General features: G+C 45.2%; 1 protein-coding gene across 3 annotated transcripts in view; it reads right to left on the bottom strand.

The window, feature by feature from the left end:
* Positions 1-18,171, bottom strand: part of IGSF9 (immunoglobulin superfamily member 9) — a 39,216-nt gene that overhangs the window by 14,386 nt on the left and 6,659 nt on the right. For all 3 annotated transcript variants that reach the window (XM_087943565.1, XM_087943563.1, XM_087943564.1), the window contains 11 exons: positions 12,102-12,254; positions 10,356-10,507; positions 9,714-9,831; positions 9,247-9,388; positions 8,471-8,616; positions 6,093-6,235; positions 5,847-5,987; positions 4,449-4,565; positions 3,176-3,326; positions 1,449-1,572; positions 80-255 (listed from right to left, as the gene is read on the bottom strand). In XM_087943565.1, the coding sequence (XP_087799691.1) occupies positions 80-255; positions 1,449-1,572; positions 3,176-3,326; positions 4,449-4,565; positions 5,847-5,987; positions 6,093-6,235; positions 8,471-8,616; positions 9,247-9,388; positions 9,714-9,831; positions 10,356-10,507; positions 12,102-12,254 (1,563 nt within the window). The remainder of the gene's footprint in view (positions 1-79; positions 256-1,448; positions 1,573-3,175; positions 3,327-4,448; positions 4,566-5,846; positions 5,988-6,092; positions 6,236-8,470; positions 8,617-9,246; positions 9,389-9,713; positions 9,832-10,355; positions 10,508-12,101; positions 12,255-18,171) is intronic.

Raw genomic sequence — 18,171 nt, forward strand, 5'->3', positions numbered from 1 at the left:
GCTAACCAGAACCCTGGTTATTAGAATTGGAAGAAACCAGCCTCCCGCCCCCGAGCATATAGCGGTTACAGCTTCTCACCCAGAGGCGCGATGGAGAGGATTTCACTGAACGGACCGCTGCCGAGTTTGTTCTGAGCCAAGACGCTGAACTGGTAGCTCATATCTGGCCGGAGGTTCTCCACCAGGATGTGGGAAGCCCCCACAGGCACCGGCAACGAGGCCCAGTCGTGGTGGGGCCGGTTCAGGCGTCTCAATCTACCATTCAAACAAACAGCGTGATGTCACACGGAAGGACAGTTTGATTTCTACAAGGGTTGGCCAAGTTGGCGGAAATGGCAAAAAAATGGACCCGCTTTGACAAAAAAAAACCAACGTAAGTACTTTTCGCTTCCACGGGGAAGCCGCTTCTTTTCCACGTTCTCTTCCATGTGGACAAGAATGTAACTCCGACTTTGGGTTTTACAGATTAGATCAGGGGTGTCCAACCTTGGCAACTTTAAGACTTGTGGACTTCAACTCCCAGAATTCCTCAGCCAGCAAAGCTGGCTGAGGAATTCTGGGAGTTGAAGTCCACAAGTCTTAAAGTTGCCAAGGTTGGACACCCCTGGATTAGATCGATAGATCTTTATAGAATCGACTCGTTCGCACCATGATGGAAAAGCAAAAAGCTGTGATTTGATGTTAATGCCTCGTTTCACTGTAACAGAGTCAGAAGTCAATGCTTCTTTTTCTCTTCCCTGCCACCCCCCGCCATCTTTCCTAAGGGACACGGTGGCTCAGTGGCTAAGACGCTGAGCTTGTTGATCAGAAAGGTCAGCAGTTCGGTGGTTCGAATCCCTAGCGCCTCATCACGGAGTGAGCTCCCGTTCCTTGTCCCAGCAGCTTCTGCCAACCTAGCAGTTCGAAAGCACGTAACAAAAAAATGCAAGTAGAAAAATAGGGACCCCTTTGGTGGGAAGGGAGCAGCGCTCCATGCGCCTTCGGTGTTTAGTCCTGCCGGCCACATGACCACGGAGACGTCTTTGGACAGCGCTGGCTCTCGGGCTTTGAAACGGAGATGAGCAGCGCCCCCTAGAGCCAGAAACGAGTAGCACGTGCGTGCAAGGGGAACCGTTACCTTTTACCTATCTTTCCTCCCTTCACTTCCCCTTTTCCCCTCCCACTGTTCTTCTATTTACTTTTGTATTTTATAGTAACTCTATAACTTAATACAAATTTTTTGAAACAAAAGTGTGTTTAAAAAAAAAGAGAAAAACATGGAGCCCCCACCCACCCACCCCAATGCCAGCTTAAAACAGAGGGACGAATTTCATACAACAGAAATACAGATGGGATTTTGGGATGAAACCTCTGGAAAGTATTTTTAATATTGACAGAAAGAGAGAGGGGGGGAAAGGGGGGAAATAGGACAGCTGAGACGGAGACCGAGAATGGCCCCAAAGACTTACATTGGCGTGTACCAGATGCTGAATCTCTGGAAATAACCCCCATCAAACCCTGGCTCCCAGGTTACATTGACTGCTTGTCGTAGGGGCCACACGGACACGTTGACCACGGCGTGGGGACTGGTACCTGACGGGGGGGGGGAGAAAGGAGCTGCATCAGTTTAACTCAATTCAGTGGAAGGACATCAATAAAGAGATTTAAGGGTGTGATTTTGCCCGACAGAATTTGGGGGTATAACAACAGGTAGTTCTTGACTTACAACCATTCGTTTAGGGACTGTTTGAAGTTACAATGGGGAAAAAGTGACTGATGCCTGTTTATTCACATTATGATCTTTGCTGCATCCCTCTGGTCACGTGATCAAAATCCAGAGGCTTGGCAGCTGACTCGTATTTATGACGCTTGCAGCGTCCTGGGGTCCCCTTTTGATTTGGGGCTTGTGATGTTGTGCATTGGTTGGGATCAATTGGGAAACTGTAGGGTGAATTTAGGGAAGGTTTTTAGTGAATCAAATCTATCCGAAAAGTATCCATCCAAAAAGGTGACTCTCTTATTACCTCCCTGACTGGCATTTAAAAAATAAAAATAAAAATCACAGCATCCGGCATGATAAAGTATGAATAGAGCTGTCTTTTAGGGCGGTGGTCGCCAACTAATGGGCTGGGAACCACTGGTGGTCCACGCGAAAATGTTGGTGGTCCACAGAGAAATGTCACCCCCAAAGCAATTAATCCATGGTCTGTGGGAACACAAGGCTTGCATCGCTTGCATTGTGAACAACACGAGGTAGTGAGCGGAGGGGGGAAAGGATGGTGGAGGGGAACTCGCCCCACTCGCCTGGCCTGGCCACCGGGCTGCTTCTTTCCGCTTCTTTCTCCTTCTGCTTTTGGCTGCACGCAAGGAAAGCAGCCAAAGTCTTTCTTTCTCTCCCCCAAACCCCACCAGAAATGAGTCTTTGGGACCCTGCAAGGCCTCCTGCTCCAAGAGGCTGTGGTGGCATGACAAGTCTCACAAAGACTCATTTCTGATGGAGTCTGAGGGAGAGAAAGAAAGATTTCTGCTGCATCTGCTGTTTTCCTTGCATGAAGCCAAAAGTCTCTCTTTCTCTCTCCCCTCCACCCCGAGAACGGAGCTGGAGACGATATCCAGCGATCCCAAATAAAGAACGATCGATCGGTAGGAAAACAGGGCGGGGAATTTTCTTGCAGACTTTTTTGGGGATTTTTCCAGGGTCTCTGGTCCGCGGGATTTAAAATTATGAGTTTGGTGGTCCCTGAAGTCCACAAGGTTGGCAACCCCCTATTTTAGGGTATAACTAATCTGGAGTTTTCCTTCCATTGTTGACTCCGATGAATGGGCAAGACCTCCACTTAATGACCGTAACGGAGCCTGCCCACTATGTCTAACTTAACAACTGCAGTGATTCACTTAAGAACTGCGGGGAGAAAGGGAGTAAAATGGGGCAGAACTCACTTAAGCACCGCCTCCCTTAGCCACGGAAATTTGGGCCTCAACTGTGGTTGTTAAGTCAAGGCTCAGGCGTACTTCCCAATCACAACGAGCGTCTTGCCCCGTTTAGTGACCACGGAGGACATCAAGAGCAAATTGGATGCACCTGTTCAAACACGACGGTTCCTCGCAAAAATTGTCTTGAAACCGAAACATTTCTCAACAGGGTCCCAGGCGGTTAGGGACCTCAGCTGCCCTGCCCTCTGCGTTGAGAACTCACCCAAGACGTAGACAGTGGTGGCGGCACTAACCCTGGCCACGCCGTTGTTGGCAGCACATTCCCACAAGCCATGCTGTTCCTTCGTCAGTGGCTGCAGGATCAGGCTGCCGTTCGTGCCCACCTGCGCGTTGGCCAGGGTCTTGCTGCCCACCTGCCAAACAAACAAAGCAACCCAATTGTGTTACATAGAAAGAAAGTCCTCCCTTAACGGCCCTGCATCGGGACCGGCATCTCTGTCGCTCTGCAAAGCAGTCATTTAAGTGATATTCCCCCCCCCCCCGCCTCCAAGTTTTTATATTCTGTTTTGAGAGGTGAAAGCTGGGTAGGTTCAGCATGCAGCAGGCAGTCTTAAAAGATCAACTTTTTTAAACTACCAAATCTATGCACCTCTATATGGTTTGCCAATTGCACCAGGGCAGATATAGGGCAGAGCTCCAGAGGGTGAACGATATTGCCCAGAGGATCACGGGTTGCCCTCTGCCCTCTTTGGAAGAGCTTCATAGCTCCTTCTGCCTTAAGAAAGTTCAAAGAATCCTTAAAGATCCATCTCATCCTGGGCACCCCCCCTTTTTTTTAATTATTACCCATCTGGCAGACGGTACAGGATAATAAAAAAACAAGGAGAAATAGGCTGAAAACAGCTTCTATCCCAGTAACTCTATTGAATTGTACTGCATAGTACAATATTAATGCAATATCGGGGGATTTCAATTCAGTGTATAGCATGTGAAGAATGTGTGTTTGTGTTTTATTTTCATAGTCACAATGTACACTGAAAATGGTACTTAATTTCATTGTACGAGAGGCAATGACAATAAAACTAAAAAATTTCGGTTCTTAAGCGAGACATTTGTTCAGTGGTTGTCCTCTCCCCTCTTTGAAAGAGCTTTATAGCTCCTGCTGCCTTAAGAAAGTTCAAAACATCCTCCAAGATCCATCTCATCCTGGGATCCTTTTTTTTTTTTGAACTATTACCATCTGGCAGACGGTACAGGATAATAAAAAGAGGGACAAATAGGCTGAAAAACAGCTTCTATCCCAGTAGTATAGTATAGCAGTAGCTCTATTGAATTCTACCGTATAGTGCAATAGGAATGCAATATCAGAGGTTTTCAATTCAATTGTACAGAATGTGAAGGATGTTTGTTTGTGTTTATTTTCGTAGTCATAAATTGTACACCGAAGGTGTTATTTAATTTCATTGTACAAGGTGCAATGACAATAAAGTAAAGTAAAGTAAACTATCAGGAATGGTCCAGTTTGTGCGACTCACTTTTGTCCAAGAAGTGATGGGTCGGGGGTCTCCTTGAGCCACGCATGGAATTAGCAGCTCCCGACCCACTTCCTGGAAATATTCCTCTTTGGGCCGAAGGGTGAACGTGGGAGGGTCCTGAAAAATGGTATTCCACAGAAAACATACACCACCGTTAAGAAGAGAATACAGAAGTCGTTCTTAACTTAGTTGGAAGGGACCTTGGAGGTCTTCTAGTCCACCCCCCTGCTCTGGCAGGAGACCCTATACTGGTTCAGACTTCTGTCCTGTCTCTTCTTAAATCTCCAGTAATAGAGCACCTACAATTTCTGGAGACAAGCCATTCCACTAATTGTTCTAACTGTCAGGAAATCCCACCATAGTTCTATGTTGCTTCTATCTTTGTTAAGTTTCCATCCATTTCTTCTTGTCCTGCCTTCAGATGCTTTGGAAAGTAGGTTGAACCCCCCTCTTCTCTGGGGCAACCCCTCAAATATTGGAAGATGGCTGGACACCCCAAGTTCCCATTTCCCACAACCGCTGAGTATACGATTTAGCCTCCAAATCCTTTTTCGGTTGCCTTGCTCCTCTCGGCACTCTTTCTAGAACCTCAACAACCTTTTTTTTAATATCGCGGTGATCAAAACTGGACATGGTATTCCAAGTGTGGTCTAACCAGGGCAGCAGAACATTTCCTAGAAAAACCGCCTAAAACTGCCGATAAATGGCTTAAACGGGAGTTGAAATCCACGCGTCTCAAAATTTGCCAAAGTTGGGTGACCTAGAACCCCCATATCTCTGCCGGCACTACGAGAGACGGAGACGCCTGGAATGTTTTATGGAGAGTTCATTTTGTCCCGCCCCCACCCCCCCGCTTTTCTTTCTTTCATTCTTTTTTTAAATTTTTAAATAAACTTTATTAAACGTTAAAAAGATATATACAAAATACAAAACATTTCGTTAAAAACAAAACCAAAAACATAGGACATATAAATTTCAAATTTCTTAGACGGTACCTCCTTATCAAACAATATTCCAATACTTATTTCGTATATCTGGTTAATACTCTTATTATAACCTCTTTATATTTTCCCTTTTTTATCTATTTACTCGCTTGGTTTCTATTATTTATCCAATTATACAAGTTTTCCCAGACTGTATAATATTTTGAGTCTTCCTTTTCTTTTAGTTTTAGGGTAAGTTTGTCCATTTCAGTGCAATCGAAGACTTTCTGGATTACCAAATTTTCTACTGGCATTTGACCACCCTTCCAGCGTTGTGCAAGCACTACATTTTATTTCTTTTGCGTATTCACCTTTTATTATTCCCAATAAAAACATTTCTGCCCTAAATTCTGATTGAATTTTCGTAATTTCTCTTATCCATATTCGTATTTTTGTCTCCCAATTTCTTACTCACTTTGAGGAGAGCCCGCGTGGGTGCCGAAATACCAGCTGTTCCAAAACTGTTGTACGGGGTACAGGCGTACACGCCCAGGGCGTCATCGTTGCTTGTGGCGATGATTATCGTCCCGTCGGTTTTCAGGGACCAACCTGGGAACTGCAAGAGAGGGAGAATGCAGGGGCTCAGAAAAAGAATGGGAGAAAACACCAAAAATGCTTGGGGGGGGGGGCACAGAGGGTGCCTCAGCCTCCCAAAACGTACCTTGCCAATCTCCAGCGGCTGCCCGTCTTTGATCCAGCTGACCGAGAGCAGGGGAGGGTTAGCTCTGCTGGGGCACCGGATTACGCCTTGCATACCAATTGGCAGAAAGGTCTCTGGAGGCATCTTAGCGACTTGAGCTGGGTCTGTTGAGGTGGAGGACAGCTTGGGGTCAACGGTGGGATGGCGAGATCAGGGATATTAGGGAGGGAAGCTAGAAGGACTAGGGGGTAACAAAGGAGGGTGTCATGTCCCTGTCGGAGTCTGAATCCGAGGAGGAAGACGAACAGCTGACACAGGGAGTGGGAGTGTGGCTCCGTTGGCTGTGGAGGTGGCTGTAGAAGGGCAAAGTCCGGCTGGGCAGAGCAGGGGGAAGAACAAGGGGAGAAGGAGTTCATAGGAAGACCCAGGCCCACCCCACTCTTCATCCTAGGGCACGCAGGAAGGAACAGAGAAGGGAGCAACGTGGGTTGCGTGGCTTACGGGGGAGGAAAGGGCCCTGATTCCCTTCATTAGCCGCAGCTGGGAAGAGAGTTTAAAAGAGATGCATGCTGAGTGTGGCATCTGCGGGGAACAAACGTGAATTTATCTTGTGTTGACTTTGGTTATCTATGTTCCTGGCATCCTCCCAACTGTGTTGAATTACTGCTGTTCCTTCACACCTGGAATTCCTTCTCCTGCCCTGCTGGACTAATTACCTCATCTTGATTGGACTTATAGTTAGTTTGTGTTGACCCTGTTTTGGACTTGATTCTCTGCAGCCAAAGGCTGTTCCTGGGAGAGTTTTTCTCCAGCCCAGAAGGTAACCAGGACATTGGGGGCAAAGTTGGGAGCTAATAAAGGGACTCTTCTTGCTTATCTGACTGTGTTTCCTTTGTGCCACGCCCCTTTGGGTCATCACAGAGGGGTTTGGGATTGGGAGATCCCTGGGACTAGGATTGTGAGCTCAAGGGGTGGACCAAGAAGATAGAAAGAAAGTAGATCTAGTGAAGAAGAGTTGATGGCAGAGGTGGGATTATGAGACGAAGAGGTGGACAGGAAGAAAGTAGGTGGCAGAACAGGAGGACAAGGATGCTGAGGTCCCTGGGACTAGAACCACCAGGTCAAGGGGTGGACCACGAAGCTAGAAACGGAACTAGGTTTAGGTAAGGAGGTCCCTGTGACTAGGATTGTGAGCTGCCAAGAAGCCAGAAAAGAACTAGGTTTAGGTAAGGAGATGTGGTAGATTGTGAAGTCAAGAGGGGGACCAAGAAGCAAGAAAGGAACTACACCTAGTGAAGGGGACATGATGTCAACAATAGGAAGTGTGAGGTCAAGAAGTGTGAAAGAGAGAAGACCCTATCCCATTCCAGACAAATGGTTATCCAATCTCTTCTTAAAAACCTCCAGTGATGAAGTGCCCACAACTTCTGGAAGCAAATTGTCCCATGGGTTAATTGTCCTTCACTGCTAGGAAATTTCTCCTAAGTTCCTGGTTGCTTCTCTCCTTGCTTAGTTTTCCATCCGTTTTTTTCTTGTTCCTCCCTTCAATGTTCTACACTTGTTCCTCCCCTTGTGGGTGGCTCCATCCCTGGAGGTTTTTAAGAAGAAACTAGAAAGCCATTTGACTGTAACGGTGTAGGTCTCCTGCTTGAGCAAGGGGGGTGGACTAGAAGACCTTCAAAGTCCCGTCCGTTATCCTGTTAAAGACTTGAATTAGGCCATTGGCAAAGTGCTGATGTCAGCTGGTGCTCCGTTCTAAATCCAGGAAAGAAATACTTAGACTCTTGTAATTAGAGAAAAGATATCTTTTACTGGAAGTTAAGTGGTAGCAACAAGAAAATTCTGAATCTGGGTAAATAGGCACGCACATCACATATATCAAGGGAGTGAAATGTTCCACCCCCAACAGTTCAAACAGGTTCTTCCAATTAAAAGTTGTGAACTACATCATGCTGACATCTCCAGGTGGTGATGATTAGTTGACCTTGGCTTACTCAGATAAAGGGTTGCAGCTTGCGCAGAGAAGAGAAAGCTAAGCCGGAGTGAGAAACCCTCCCAGTTTACACAATATTAGTTAGCAACACTTGCAGCTTACATCCCATACATCTCCCCTTCCACCACCCCGTTACTCATGGCAGCCAGAAAGAAGCAAAGGAAAGGAGGAAGATCTTAAAGGCTGACAGCTGATATCATTGTTTGGGTGTAATCTTGCCACTATTAAATGGTGAGATTCCTTTGGGGTGTGTGTGTGTGTGTGTGAATGAATCCAACGGATACCCCACAAACTGCAAAATAAGGAAAGGATATCTCTTCACCTCAAACCCCATTCAGGTCCTTTTCTACCAGCGAATGATCCGAGGTAACGAAGAAGATGCGATCGTAATTAGGCAGGCACTTACACAGAACCGTAAGGAAGGCAGAAGCGGATGGCGATTTCCAAAGCCCGTTGCTGGGAATGCAAGTATATTTTCCCGAATCCTCCGGGGTCGATTTCTGGACCAAAAGGCTTCCGTCCACCAGGATTTGAATCCGTGACCGGAGATGGCTGGAGGCCAGGAAGGAAAAAGGAAGTCAAACGGAAGAAGCATCAAGAGACAGATGTATTGTCATTCTAGATCAGGGGATCTCCAAACTCGGCCACTTGAAGAGAGAATTCTCTTTTTTTTTTTTGTTTTCCCTTCCCCTTTTCTTACTGTTGTGGCCTGTTGGCCACCAGACCCTCCAAGTCAGGGTCAGTATCAAGACAACCTGAGAGCTCAGAGGGAGAATGGAGCCGGTAGAGAAACAGAAGCGGAGCCTGAGCCATCCGTCAGCCCTCAGGTGGAAAGTCAACAGCCCCCAGGTCTGGAGGGGGCTGATGAAGAAGAAGAGGAACAGCCGGGTCCAGTGCCTGATACACGGATGTGCAGAAGGCAGAGGAGAGGAGAGCAGTGGAAATCTATGAGCCGGCCCTTGGGATGGAAAAGCTACCGCTGCTAGCAAAGCCCCACCCTAGCTCTCGGGATCAAAGGCGGAGATAAATAGGTGTGGTAGACAACTATTCATCTCCCTGCCAGACGGACCTGTCAGCCTGTGGCGAGAGAGAAACTTTTTGCCGGAACCGCCGGCGCTCCTAATAAAAGAATCGTGGATTTAAAGGTTTGTCGTGTTTGGGGAGCTGGGTCAGAACACTTACCTGAGATGGAAGACGTTGGTGCCGCCCTGAAACCAGCTGTAGGTGAGGTTGGCAGGATAAGCTTCAGCTCGGCAAGCAAAAAAGGCATCTTGGCTGAGGTTGACCGTGACGTCCTTGGGAGGGACTACAATCACCGGTGGCCCTGGCAGAAACAGAGGACGGAAAACTCGTAATTTCTGCAGAAACTGAGCAGAACAGAGGTCATTAAATGAGTGGTTGCAAGTTGAAGACAGCCTCTCGATCTAACCGGAATGCTAGCCATTTAAAGGAATGGTCCAGATGTTTCTTGGATACAGGTAACCCTGGACTTAACAACAGTTCGTTTAGTGACTGTTCAAAGTTGCAAGGGCGCTGCAAAAAAAAATGACTTACGACCGCAAATCACCACAATCATTATCAGTCCCTTCCGACTGATTGTATGGTTCTTCTTTTGGTTCATTAACCTCTCCAGGTCGGAAAGGACTTACCTTGGACGAGGAGGCGGGTCGTGTGAATGAGAGCGCCCTCTTGATTGGTGGCGTGGCAGGAATACAGGCCAGCCGACGTCCGTTCGACTCTAGAGATAAAGAGAGTCCCATTTTTCACCTGGAAAAAAAACCAAACATACGGGTTTAGGCTGACCTGTATCCTGCTGAAGACAACTCGGGTCTTCAGGCCACTGGGCAGAACAACGCTCTGATTTAACACAACGTTCTGATTTAACGGATCTCCATTTAATGGATTTTGGATGCAGCAGGTCAGGTATCCACACAGACTCACTTAACAACTTCCTTGTTTAGCACTGGAAATTCTGGTCACCATTGTAGTCGTTAAGTCATTTTGTGCCATTTTCTAAACGTGTGCCATTTTCTAAACGGATGCCAAGGATGTACTTTTGTATTTAACGGACCATTGGGAATAACAGACCCTTCCTTTCAATCAGGCGGTTCAATCCAGGTTTTACTGCAAACAGAGTGATCCCCAACCTTTCCAGCTTGGAGCACCAGTGGGGGAGGGGGGGAGGGTCCCACCACTTGCACAAGTACAGTTGTGTGCACGCTTGCCCGCTGTTTGCGTGGCCCAGTTGCTTAGGGACCCCTGCTATAACAGACACGCCGGAAACAACCTACCTGCATTTCATTGCCATTGTCAATGGTTTGGCTGTCTCTCTTCCAAGAGACGAGAGGCGGTGGGTTGCCGGTGGCCGAACAGGAGAGGGTGACAGATTTTTGGTCCTGGATCTCTACCAAAACTGGTGGGGTCTTCTGGAAGACAGGGGGGGCTGCAAGACAAGATTGAGGAAAGCATAGAAACTACGGTTTTAAGATTCCCACGCTCCATTCTTTCATCCATATCTCTCTCTCTCTCTCTCTCTCTCTCTCTCTCTCTCTCTCTCTCTCTCGTCTCTACTCTGCGCTGTTCAAAATCCCAAATTTGGGGGGTTTAACATCCCTTTGGAACAGACTTTGTCGTGGATATTAGAACCTTATAGCATGACTGGGTACACTTCCTGCTGGTCACCGTCAACCGCCGAGATGAAATTCTTCTGCTTTGTGGAAGATTTTAAATCCAAGGCTGCTGCCCACCCACTGAGAGGGGTCTCCCCCCCGCCTCCCCCTGTTCAAGGCTGTCCATCCACAAAGCAACAATTAACCAGGGAGGAGATTACAAGGGAGGTTTAGCAAAACAGCACCAAAAAGGATTATGTTCAAAGCAAGACGGCAGATGGCAGGTGAGGTCAATAATCAAGAGCGACGTTTATAGGGCAAGAAATCCTTGGATCAACATGCGAGTGCCTGTGTGTGGGTGTGAAATGGTCACAGTCTTTGCTAAGTCCCTTTTCTGGTCTGCTTTGAAAGAAGAAAACAGTTGCTTTTTATTTTATTTTATTTTTTGCAAAGGAAAGAACAAAATAAAATGGGTAAAGTTTTTCCAAAGTAGGAAACTTATGGAAGGAAGTATTATGTGCCAGCTCCCCTCTGCTGTCTGTCTGTCTGTCTGTCTGTCTGTCTGTCTGTCTGTCTGTCTGTCTGTCTATCTATCTCTATCTATCTATCCATCCATCCATCCATCCATCCATCCATCCATAAAGAGCATCAAGATAAAATGTGAAGACCTTTCTAAGTCCACCCACCCACCCGCTCAAAATAAGATAAACTTCCCTTTCCAAGGGACGAACCATTTTGCAACCCAAGAAACTGAATCGGATCGGGTGGAATTCTGATAACCAGCCCCCAACAAAGCAGATTGCCCAAGGAATTGACTCCTGATCTGGCGAGATGTAAAAATCTATTAATCTCTGCCCATTTATCCCATCCTTTTAGGAAAAAAGCGTCAGGGAAACGCACAGAGGACTCTCCATCTTGTGTCAGTGAGTTCCACGGGGCAATGTCCTTTTCTTTTTTTAAAAAAAATAATACAGGTAGTTATCGACTGATTGATTCAACTTGTGACCGTTCGAAGTTACAACGGCCCCCAAAGAAGGGACTTAACAACTGGTTCTCGCACTTACAACCGTTGCCCGTGGTCACAGGATCAAAATTTGGCTGCTTGGCAACTGGCACTGTTCCAAGGTCCTGTAATCACACCTTTTGCAACTTTACCATCTGGCTTCCAACAAGAAAAGGCAATTGGGGGAGAGAGAGATTTGCTTAAAAACAATGTGATTCGCTTAGTGACCTCAGCAAAAAAAAAAGGATGCAAAATCAGAAATGACTCACTTAACAATGGAAGTTTCGGTTCTAATTGTGGTTGTAAACTGAGGACTTCCAAAGGAGAAGCCTGATCACGGTTCTATTGAATTTCCCCCCCCCACTTACTGTCTGACCCCAGTCAGGGGAGTGGGAAAAAAGGGGGGGGGGACATTCAAGACTTACAATTGACAATGAGGTGAATCCAGGTGCCATTCTGGAATTCGTCATCATTGTTGGGGCGGTTGAGGAACAACACCCGGCATTCGTACCAGCCCTGGTCTTCGGCACGCAGACGGTCAATCTGCAGGGAAGCCCCAGCTTGGATTCGTACGCGACCTGCATTGTTGTAAAACGAGGAAACAGAATCATCCTCTTCTTCTTCCAACTCCATAACCCCCCTGCGGGGTGGAGTCTGGGCAACTGAACGGAGCTGAGTGGCCGGATGCGTTTCCTGTGGCCAATACGGAGTTTTGTTCGGCAGATATTTTTCTCATCGAGCCCAGAGAGAGAAATATCTGCCCCTCTACCAAGGATCAAACTCACAGCCTCCTCTAGGCCACCGCACCACAAAACGAGGAAACAGAACGATTCCGTTAATTCAAAGCTCCCGTTGCCTCTCAGCCTCCAAGCAGCGTCTTTACAGGTTAGCTAGTCCTTGACTTACAACTAAACGTTTAGCAACTATTTACAGTGACAACGGACTCCCCCAAGAGCGACTAACAACCTGATTTTGAAAGTATGATGGCTACACCCTTCCTGCAGGTAACAAAATGGCCGCCCAGAATCATTGAGATGGGCGGCATAATCAACGAATACAATTTATGCAGACCCCCTCTACAGCTAAAGCAATCCGCTAGCAAAGCTTACCCCCCACTTTTTTTGGGGGGGAGACTGGGTCTCCCTAGTGGAAATTTTGAAAGCCTAGCGGGTGCAGCTATGGCCAATCAATCCTGGATTCGAATCCTCAGTCCCCGTTGCCAGGAAAGCTTCCTGCTACGGAGCCTGCAGATTTCCCCTTGCCCCGACGTAAACCATGAGAGAGATGGTGGTATTGCAAGGCAGAATACACAGAATATGTTTCTTTCTTTAAAGCAGTTTTTTTTTCAGTGTGGGCTTTAAAATGCATGGACTTCAACTCCCAGAATTCTTAAATGCCAAACTGAGTGGGGAATTCTGGGAGTTGAAGTCCACTCATCTTCAAGCGATCCAAGGTTCCAAAAACGCTGCTTTAAAAGAATTCAAAATTAAAGAAGTAAATTTGGAGGCAGGGCGAGGGAGCAATGAAGTTGAATATGTTATGAATATGGTATGAATATTCAGCTTCAGCTATCCTGATTAATTGTGGCCTGATTCTGAGGGTGTATTCACGTTTGTGTGTATACAGGCAATCAAGAACAAACAAACCGAAGCCAATTCATTTTTAATTTTATTCTATCTGCTTGCTGCCACCCAGCTTATCAAACACAAAACCTCTGTTTATACAGTAGCCTGACTTACTTGCAAGCCAAGATTAAATATTATCGTATCTTTGCATGCTTATTCCTAGGAAACAATTTGGACAAAGAAAGTTAGCCGACTGATTTATTTCCAGTCCAGCTATTCAGGGGTCTACATATTAGAAAATATTAGCAGCATGAAAGCAGATCAGTTGTCTATATTACTTATCTCCATGTTGTTATTGATGGGTAATTATGTATTGTATTTGTTTCTAGTTATATAGTGGATTTTTTTTGCTTTTTTGTTTCCTTACATTGCATTTGTTTCTTGTTATGTGGCAAGTTTGTTCCTTTTTAAATTTATTTTTCTTATATTGTATTTGTTTCTTGTTATGTAGCAATTTTGTTCCTTTTTTAATTTGATTTTTATGCTGTATTTGTTTCTGGTTATATGGTGGGTTTCTCCCCCCCCCCACCCTTTTTAATGCCATCTGGACCATCCATAATCACATGGTTTGATTTTTCCCAAAAGCCATCACTCTGCTAAACAAATAATTCCCTCAACACTGTTCAACTATCTACAAAGTTTGCACTACTATTACTGTTAATCTTCTCATCACTCCTTATCACCAATCCCCTCCCACTTGTGACTGTATGTCTGTAACTTTGTCGCTTGAATCCTAACAATTTTTATTTACTATTTCCTAGTATGATTTGATTGCTTATTGTACCCTATGACTATCATTAAGCGTTGCACCTGATGATTCTTGACGAATGTATCTTTTCTTTTATGTACACCAAGAGCATTTGCACCCAGACAAATTCCTTGTTGTGTCCAATCACACTTGGCCAATAAAGAATTTTACTGAGTGGGAGAAAGACAGAAAGAAAGAAACAGACAGGAGAAAGAAAGAAAAGGGGAAGAAAAAAGAGAGAGAGAGAAAGAAAGGGAAAGGAATGGAAGAAGGAAGAAAAATGGAGAAGGAGGAAGGAAGGAATGGATGAGAAAAGGAAGGAAGGGAGGGAGGTAGTTTGCATAGGAGGAAGGAAGGAAGGAAGGAAGGAAGGAAGGAAGGAAGGAAGGAAGGAAGGAAGGAAGGAAGGAAGGAAGGAAGGAAGGAAGATTTCACTAAAGACTGAATCTCCAACTAACTTAGTTTAAGATTTTCAAGGGACTCCTGACAAAACTCTCTGAAGAGAAACCAGCTCTATAAACTATAATCTGAATTTTCTGATTTCCCCGCCTGCTTCCTTTCCTTGCAAACCACGACCTACCTAGTGTCTGGCTTAATAAACCCCCTCTTTGCAGCCTAGATTTCAGGTTTGCCAAACCAAATTGGCAGGTATTTGAGAATGCAAAGGAAAAGCAGGCAGCAATTAAAGCAGGACAATTTCCCGATATTCATAGGCAGCCAGCCTCAGCAAGTCCGCAGGAGCTCACAATCCCGAGCAGGATTTCCCACCCTCGGTTGTTTAAAGAGAAGAAAAGGGTTCAAAAGGTTGGCCAGACAATCGGAGCAGAGACGCCTCTTAAAAATCCCTGACCCAGAAAAAAGGAAGCGAAGAAAAGAAAAGAGCACAAGGGGATAAAGAAGGAGAGAGAAAAAAAAGACCAAATGGCGGCCATTTGGGGCCACCATCGCCACCCAAAGTGTTTTTCTGAAGCAGATTTTGTGTCACTTTTGGTCATCATCACTACACAACGACGCCCAAGAAGCTTCCCCAGAAATGACACCAAGTCAGACAAGGCACTAAATTCTAGGACCTGAAAACAGAACCTTCCGGAGAATGCCGGAACATTCTGGAGAATGCCAGAATGTTCAGGAGAATGCTGGAAAATCCTTTCCCCCCCCCTTTTCGTTGCCGAACCTATGAAATTCCCCAACTCATTTGAGAATCACTTTGAGGCTTTCTCAAAAGGTTTATTTCGGAATAGGAAAGGGTTTATTTCTGAAAGCAACCAACAATGGTGAAATCGATATAACCGGGGGGGAAAAAAGATGGAACATTCTGACATGTTCTGGGATTGGAATTTCCCACAAGTCCACTACCACCCTGCTTCTTTTTGGCCCCCAAGGGTGAAAAAAAGAAGGATGCAAGAACTTGTTCTGAGTGTCCATCACAATCCAATTCAGCAACTTTTAAGTTCAGTGGACTTCAACTCCCAGAATCCATGCTGGCTGGGGAATTCCGGGAAGCGACGTCTACCTATCTTAAAGTTGCAAAGCCAGCCTTGCTCGATGGGGGATCCTGGGAGTTAAAGTCCACCCATCTTAAAGATGGTGAAGTGGAGAAACTTTACACTGAACATTATACTGAACATTGTGTGTACAATTTTGTGGTAGTGCCACATGAACACTTAGAACCTTCTCCCTGGGATTCTTGTCTCCCAGGCCTGACTTTAAAAATATTTTATGCTTCTCTGCTTGGGTGATTTAGGCTCCATTGCCCCTAAATCAATCTTGCCATCGCTATCGATAAATAAGAGCCAAATTGCCAACACCTGTCTGCAAACGCAAACACAAACACACCCTCCTGGGCAAGCCCAGTCCAATGTCTACAGATTAAAAGGCCGTTTCTCTTTGCAAAAAGGGCCACGATTGTCAAATATCTGGGTTACCGCAGCTCTTAAAAAAGAGAGAGAGATATCAATCGAATCTGCAATCCAATGAAATTAAAATGTGTGACTTTTATTCATTCATAGGGCTGGGCAAGACCCTAAAGGTTCTATTTGAACCATTTGAACGGCGCTATCTTGTTTCTGAAACTATCCTAGGGGTTCTGCAATTCGAAACAACACGCCCAGCCTGGCTGAACTTTGCTTCTTGCCCTCTGAATGAACGGACTAAATTGCTTTATGGCTAAATAAGTTTAACAATGGAGCTTCAGAAGAAATCCAGAAGCAAAGTTCTTTTCGTTTCTAAAATCAAAAGGGAAGACATGTTGTTGTTGCTAGGATCACTGTAACCATTTCATTAGAATTAAAAGACATATAATAATAATAATAATAATAATAATAATAATAATAATAATAATAATAATAATAATAATAATAATAATAATAATGCAATAATTATTGTTGTTGTTGTTGTTGTTGTTATTGTTATTATTATGAAAGCACTGCATGGACAATTCCTTGAAAAGATCCAAGGAAAAGTAGATAAGGAAAAGGCCTGGTTATGGCTAACCAATGGAACACCAAAGGAAGAGACAAAAGGCCTGATTTTTGCAGCCCAAGAACAAGCCATCAGAACGACTGTAATCAAAGCCAAATGCAGCCTCTGCAAAGAAGTGGACGAAACCATCGGTCACATACTGAGCTTGTTGCAAGACTCAGTTGCAAGCTGTTGCAAGACTCGCTCAGACTGACTTACAAACAACATCACAACACAGTCGCTTAGGTGGTCCATTGGAAGTTGTGTCGTAACTACCATCTGCCTGTAGCAAAGAACTGGTGGGATCATAAGCCTGAAAAAGTGGTCGAAAATGAGCATGCGAAACTACTGTGGGACTTCCGAATACAGACTGACAAAGTTTTGGAACACGATACCCTAAACATCACGATTGTGGAGAAGAAGAAAGTGTGGATTGTCGACATTGTCATACCTGGTGACAGCAGAAACAACTTGAAAAAAATCACCAGACTTTAATATCAAGACTTGAAAATCGAACTGCAGAGACTCTGGCATAAACCAGTGCAGGTGGTTCCAGTGGTACTGGGCACACTGGGTGCTGTGCCTAAAGACCTAGGCAAGCAATTAAAAACAATTGGCGCTGACAAGATCACCACTGGTCAGCTGCAGAAGGCCACCTTACTGGGATCTGCTCGCATAATCCGCTGATACATCACACAGTCCTCAACGCTTGGGAAGGGTTTGACTAGTGATTTGTGATACGAACCCAGCATAGTTAGCTTGTTTGCTGTGTACACTGTCATTTTTTGTGTCAAATAATAATAATAATAGTTTATTATCATTGTACAAATATACACATTATACACATATAACGAAATTCACGTAACACCCAGAGAGCAGATCCAATACGCACACATACGACAATCTCCAAACACACCCCACCCGCCAATGTTCCCCACCCACCGTAAAGCACACACAAGCATCCACACAACACACCAAGTAATACTGTCCAATAGAACAGAACACAAACAGTTCATTGAGCAATTATTTTGGAAAATGAAATGAAATGGGGGGAATTAAACCTCCTGCCAACTATAGTCCCAAAATACTATTAACCAGGTTAGTTCCAAACTTGTGGTTTCATTTCCACAAGGCGTCAAAAGTTTAGATACAGGTAGTCCTCGACTTACAATGGTTCGTTTAGTGACCATTCAAAGTTACAATGGCACTGGAAAAAAAAGTGACCTAAGACCGTTTTTCACACTTAATGACTGTTCCAGCATCCCCTGTGGTAGTCACGTAATCAAAGTTCAGACACTTGGCCACTGACTCATATTTACGATGGTCGCAGTGTCCCGGGGGTCACGTGTTCCCCTTTTGCGACCAGCTACGTCAATGGGGAAGCCAGATTCGCTTTAACAACCCTATGTGTAACGTAATAAGAGCAGTGATTCACTTAACAACGGTGGCAAGAAAGGTCGTTAAAAAAAAAGGGGCAAAACTCACTTAACTCTAAGCCTTGCTTAGCAACAGAAATTTTGGTTGGGGGGACTACCTTTAACAGGATTCGGAAGGGACCTCAGAAGCCTTCTAGACCAACCCACCCACTCAAATAGGAGACCCTATAAAATTCCAGACAAGTAGCTGTCCTATCTAAACGGATATTATTAAAATAACACCATG

Source organism: Notechis scutatus, chromosome 14 (assembly GCF_049901735.1).
Source record: "Notechis scutatus isolate UNSWTSFEM ecotype Mainland chromosome 14, rNotScu1.2, whole genome shotgun sequence".
NCBI classification, from domain to species: Eukaryota; Metazoa; Chordata; class Lepidosauria; order Squamata; family Elapidae; genus Notechis; species Notechis scutatus.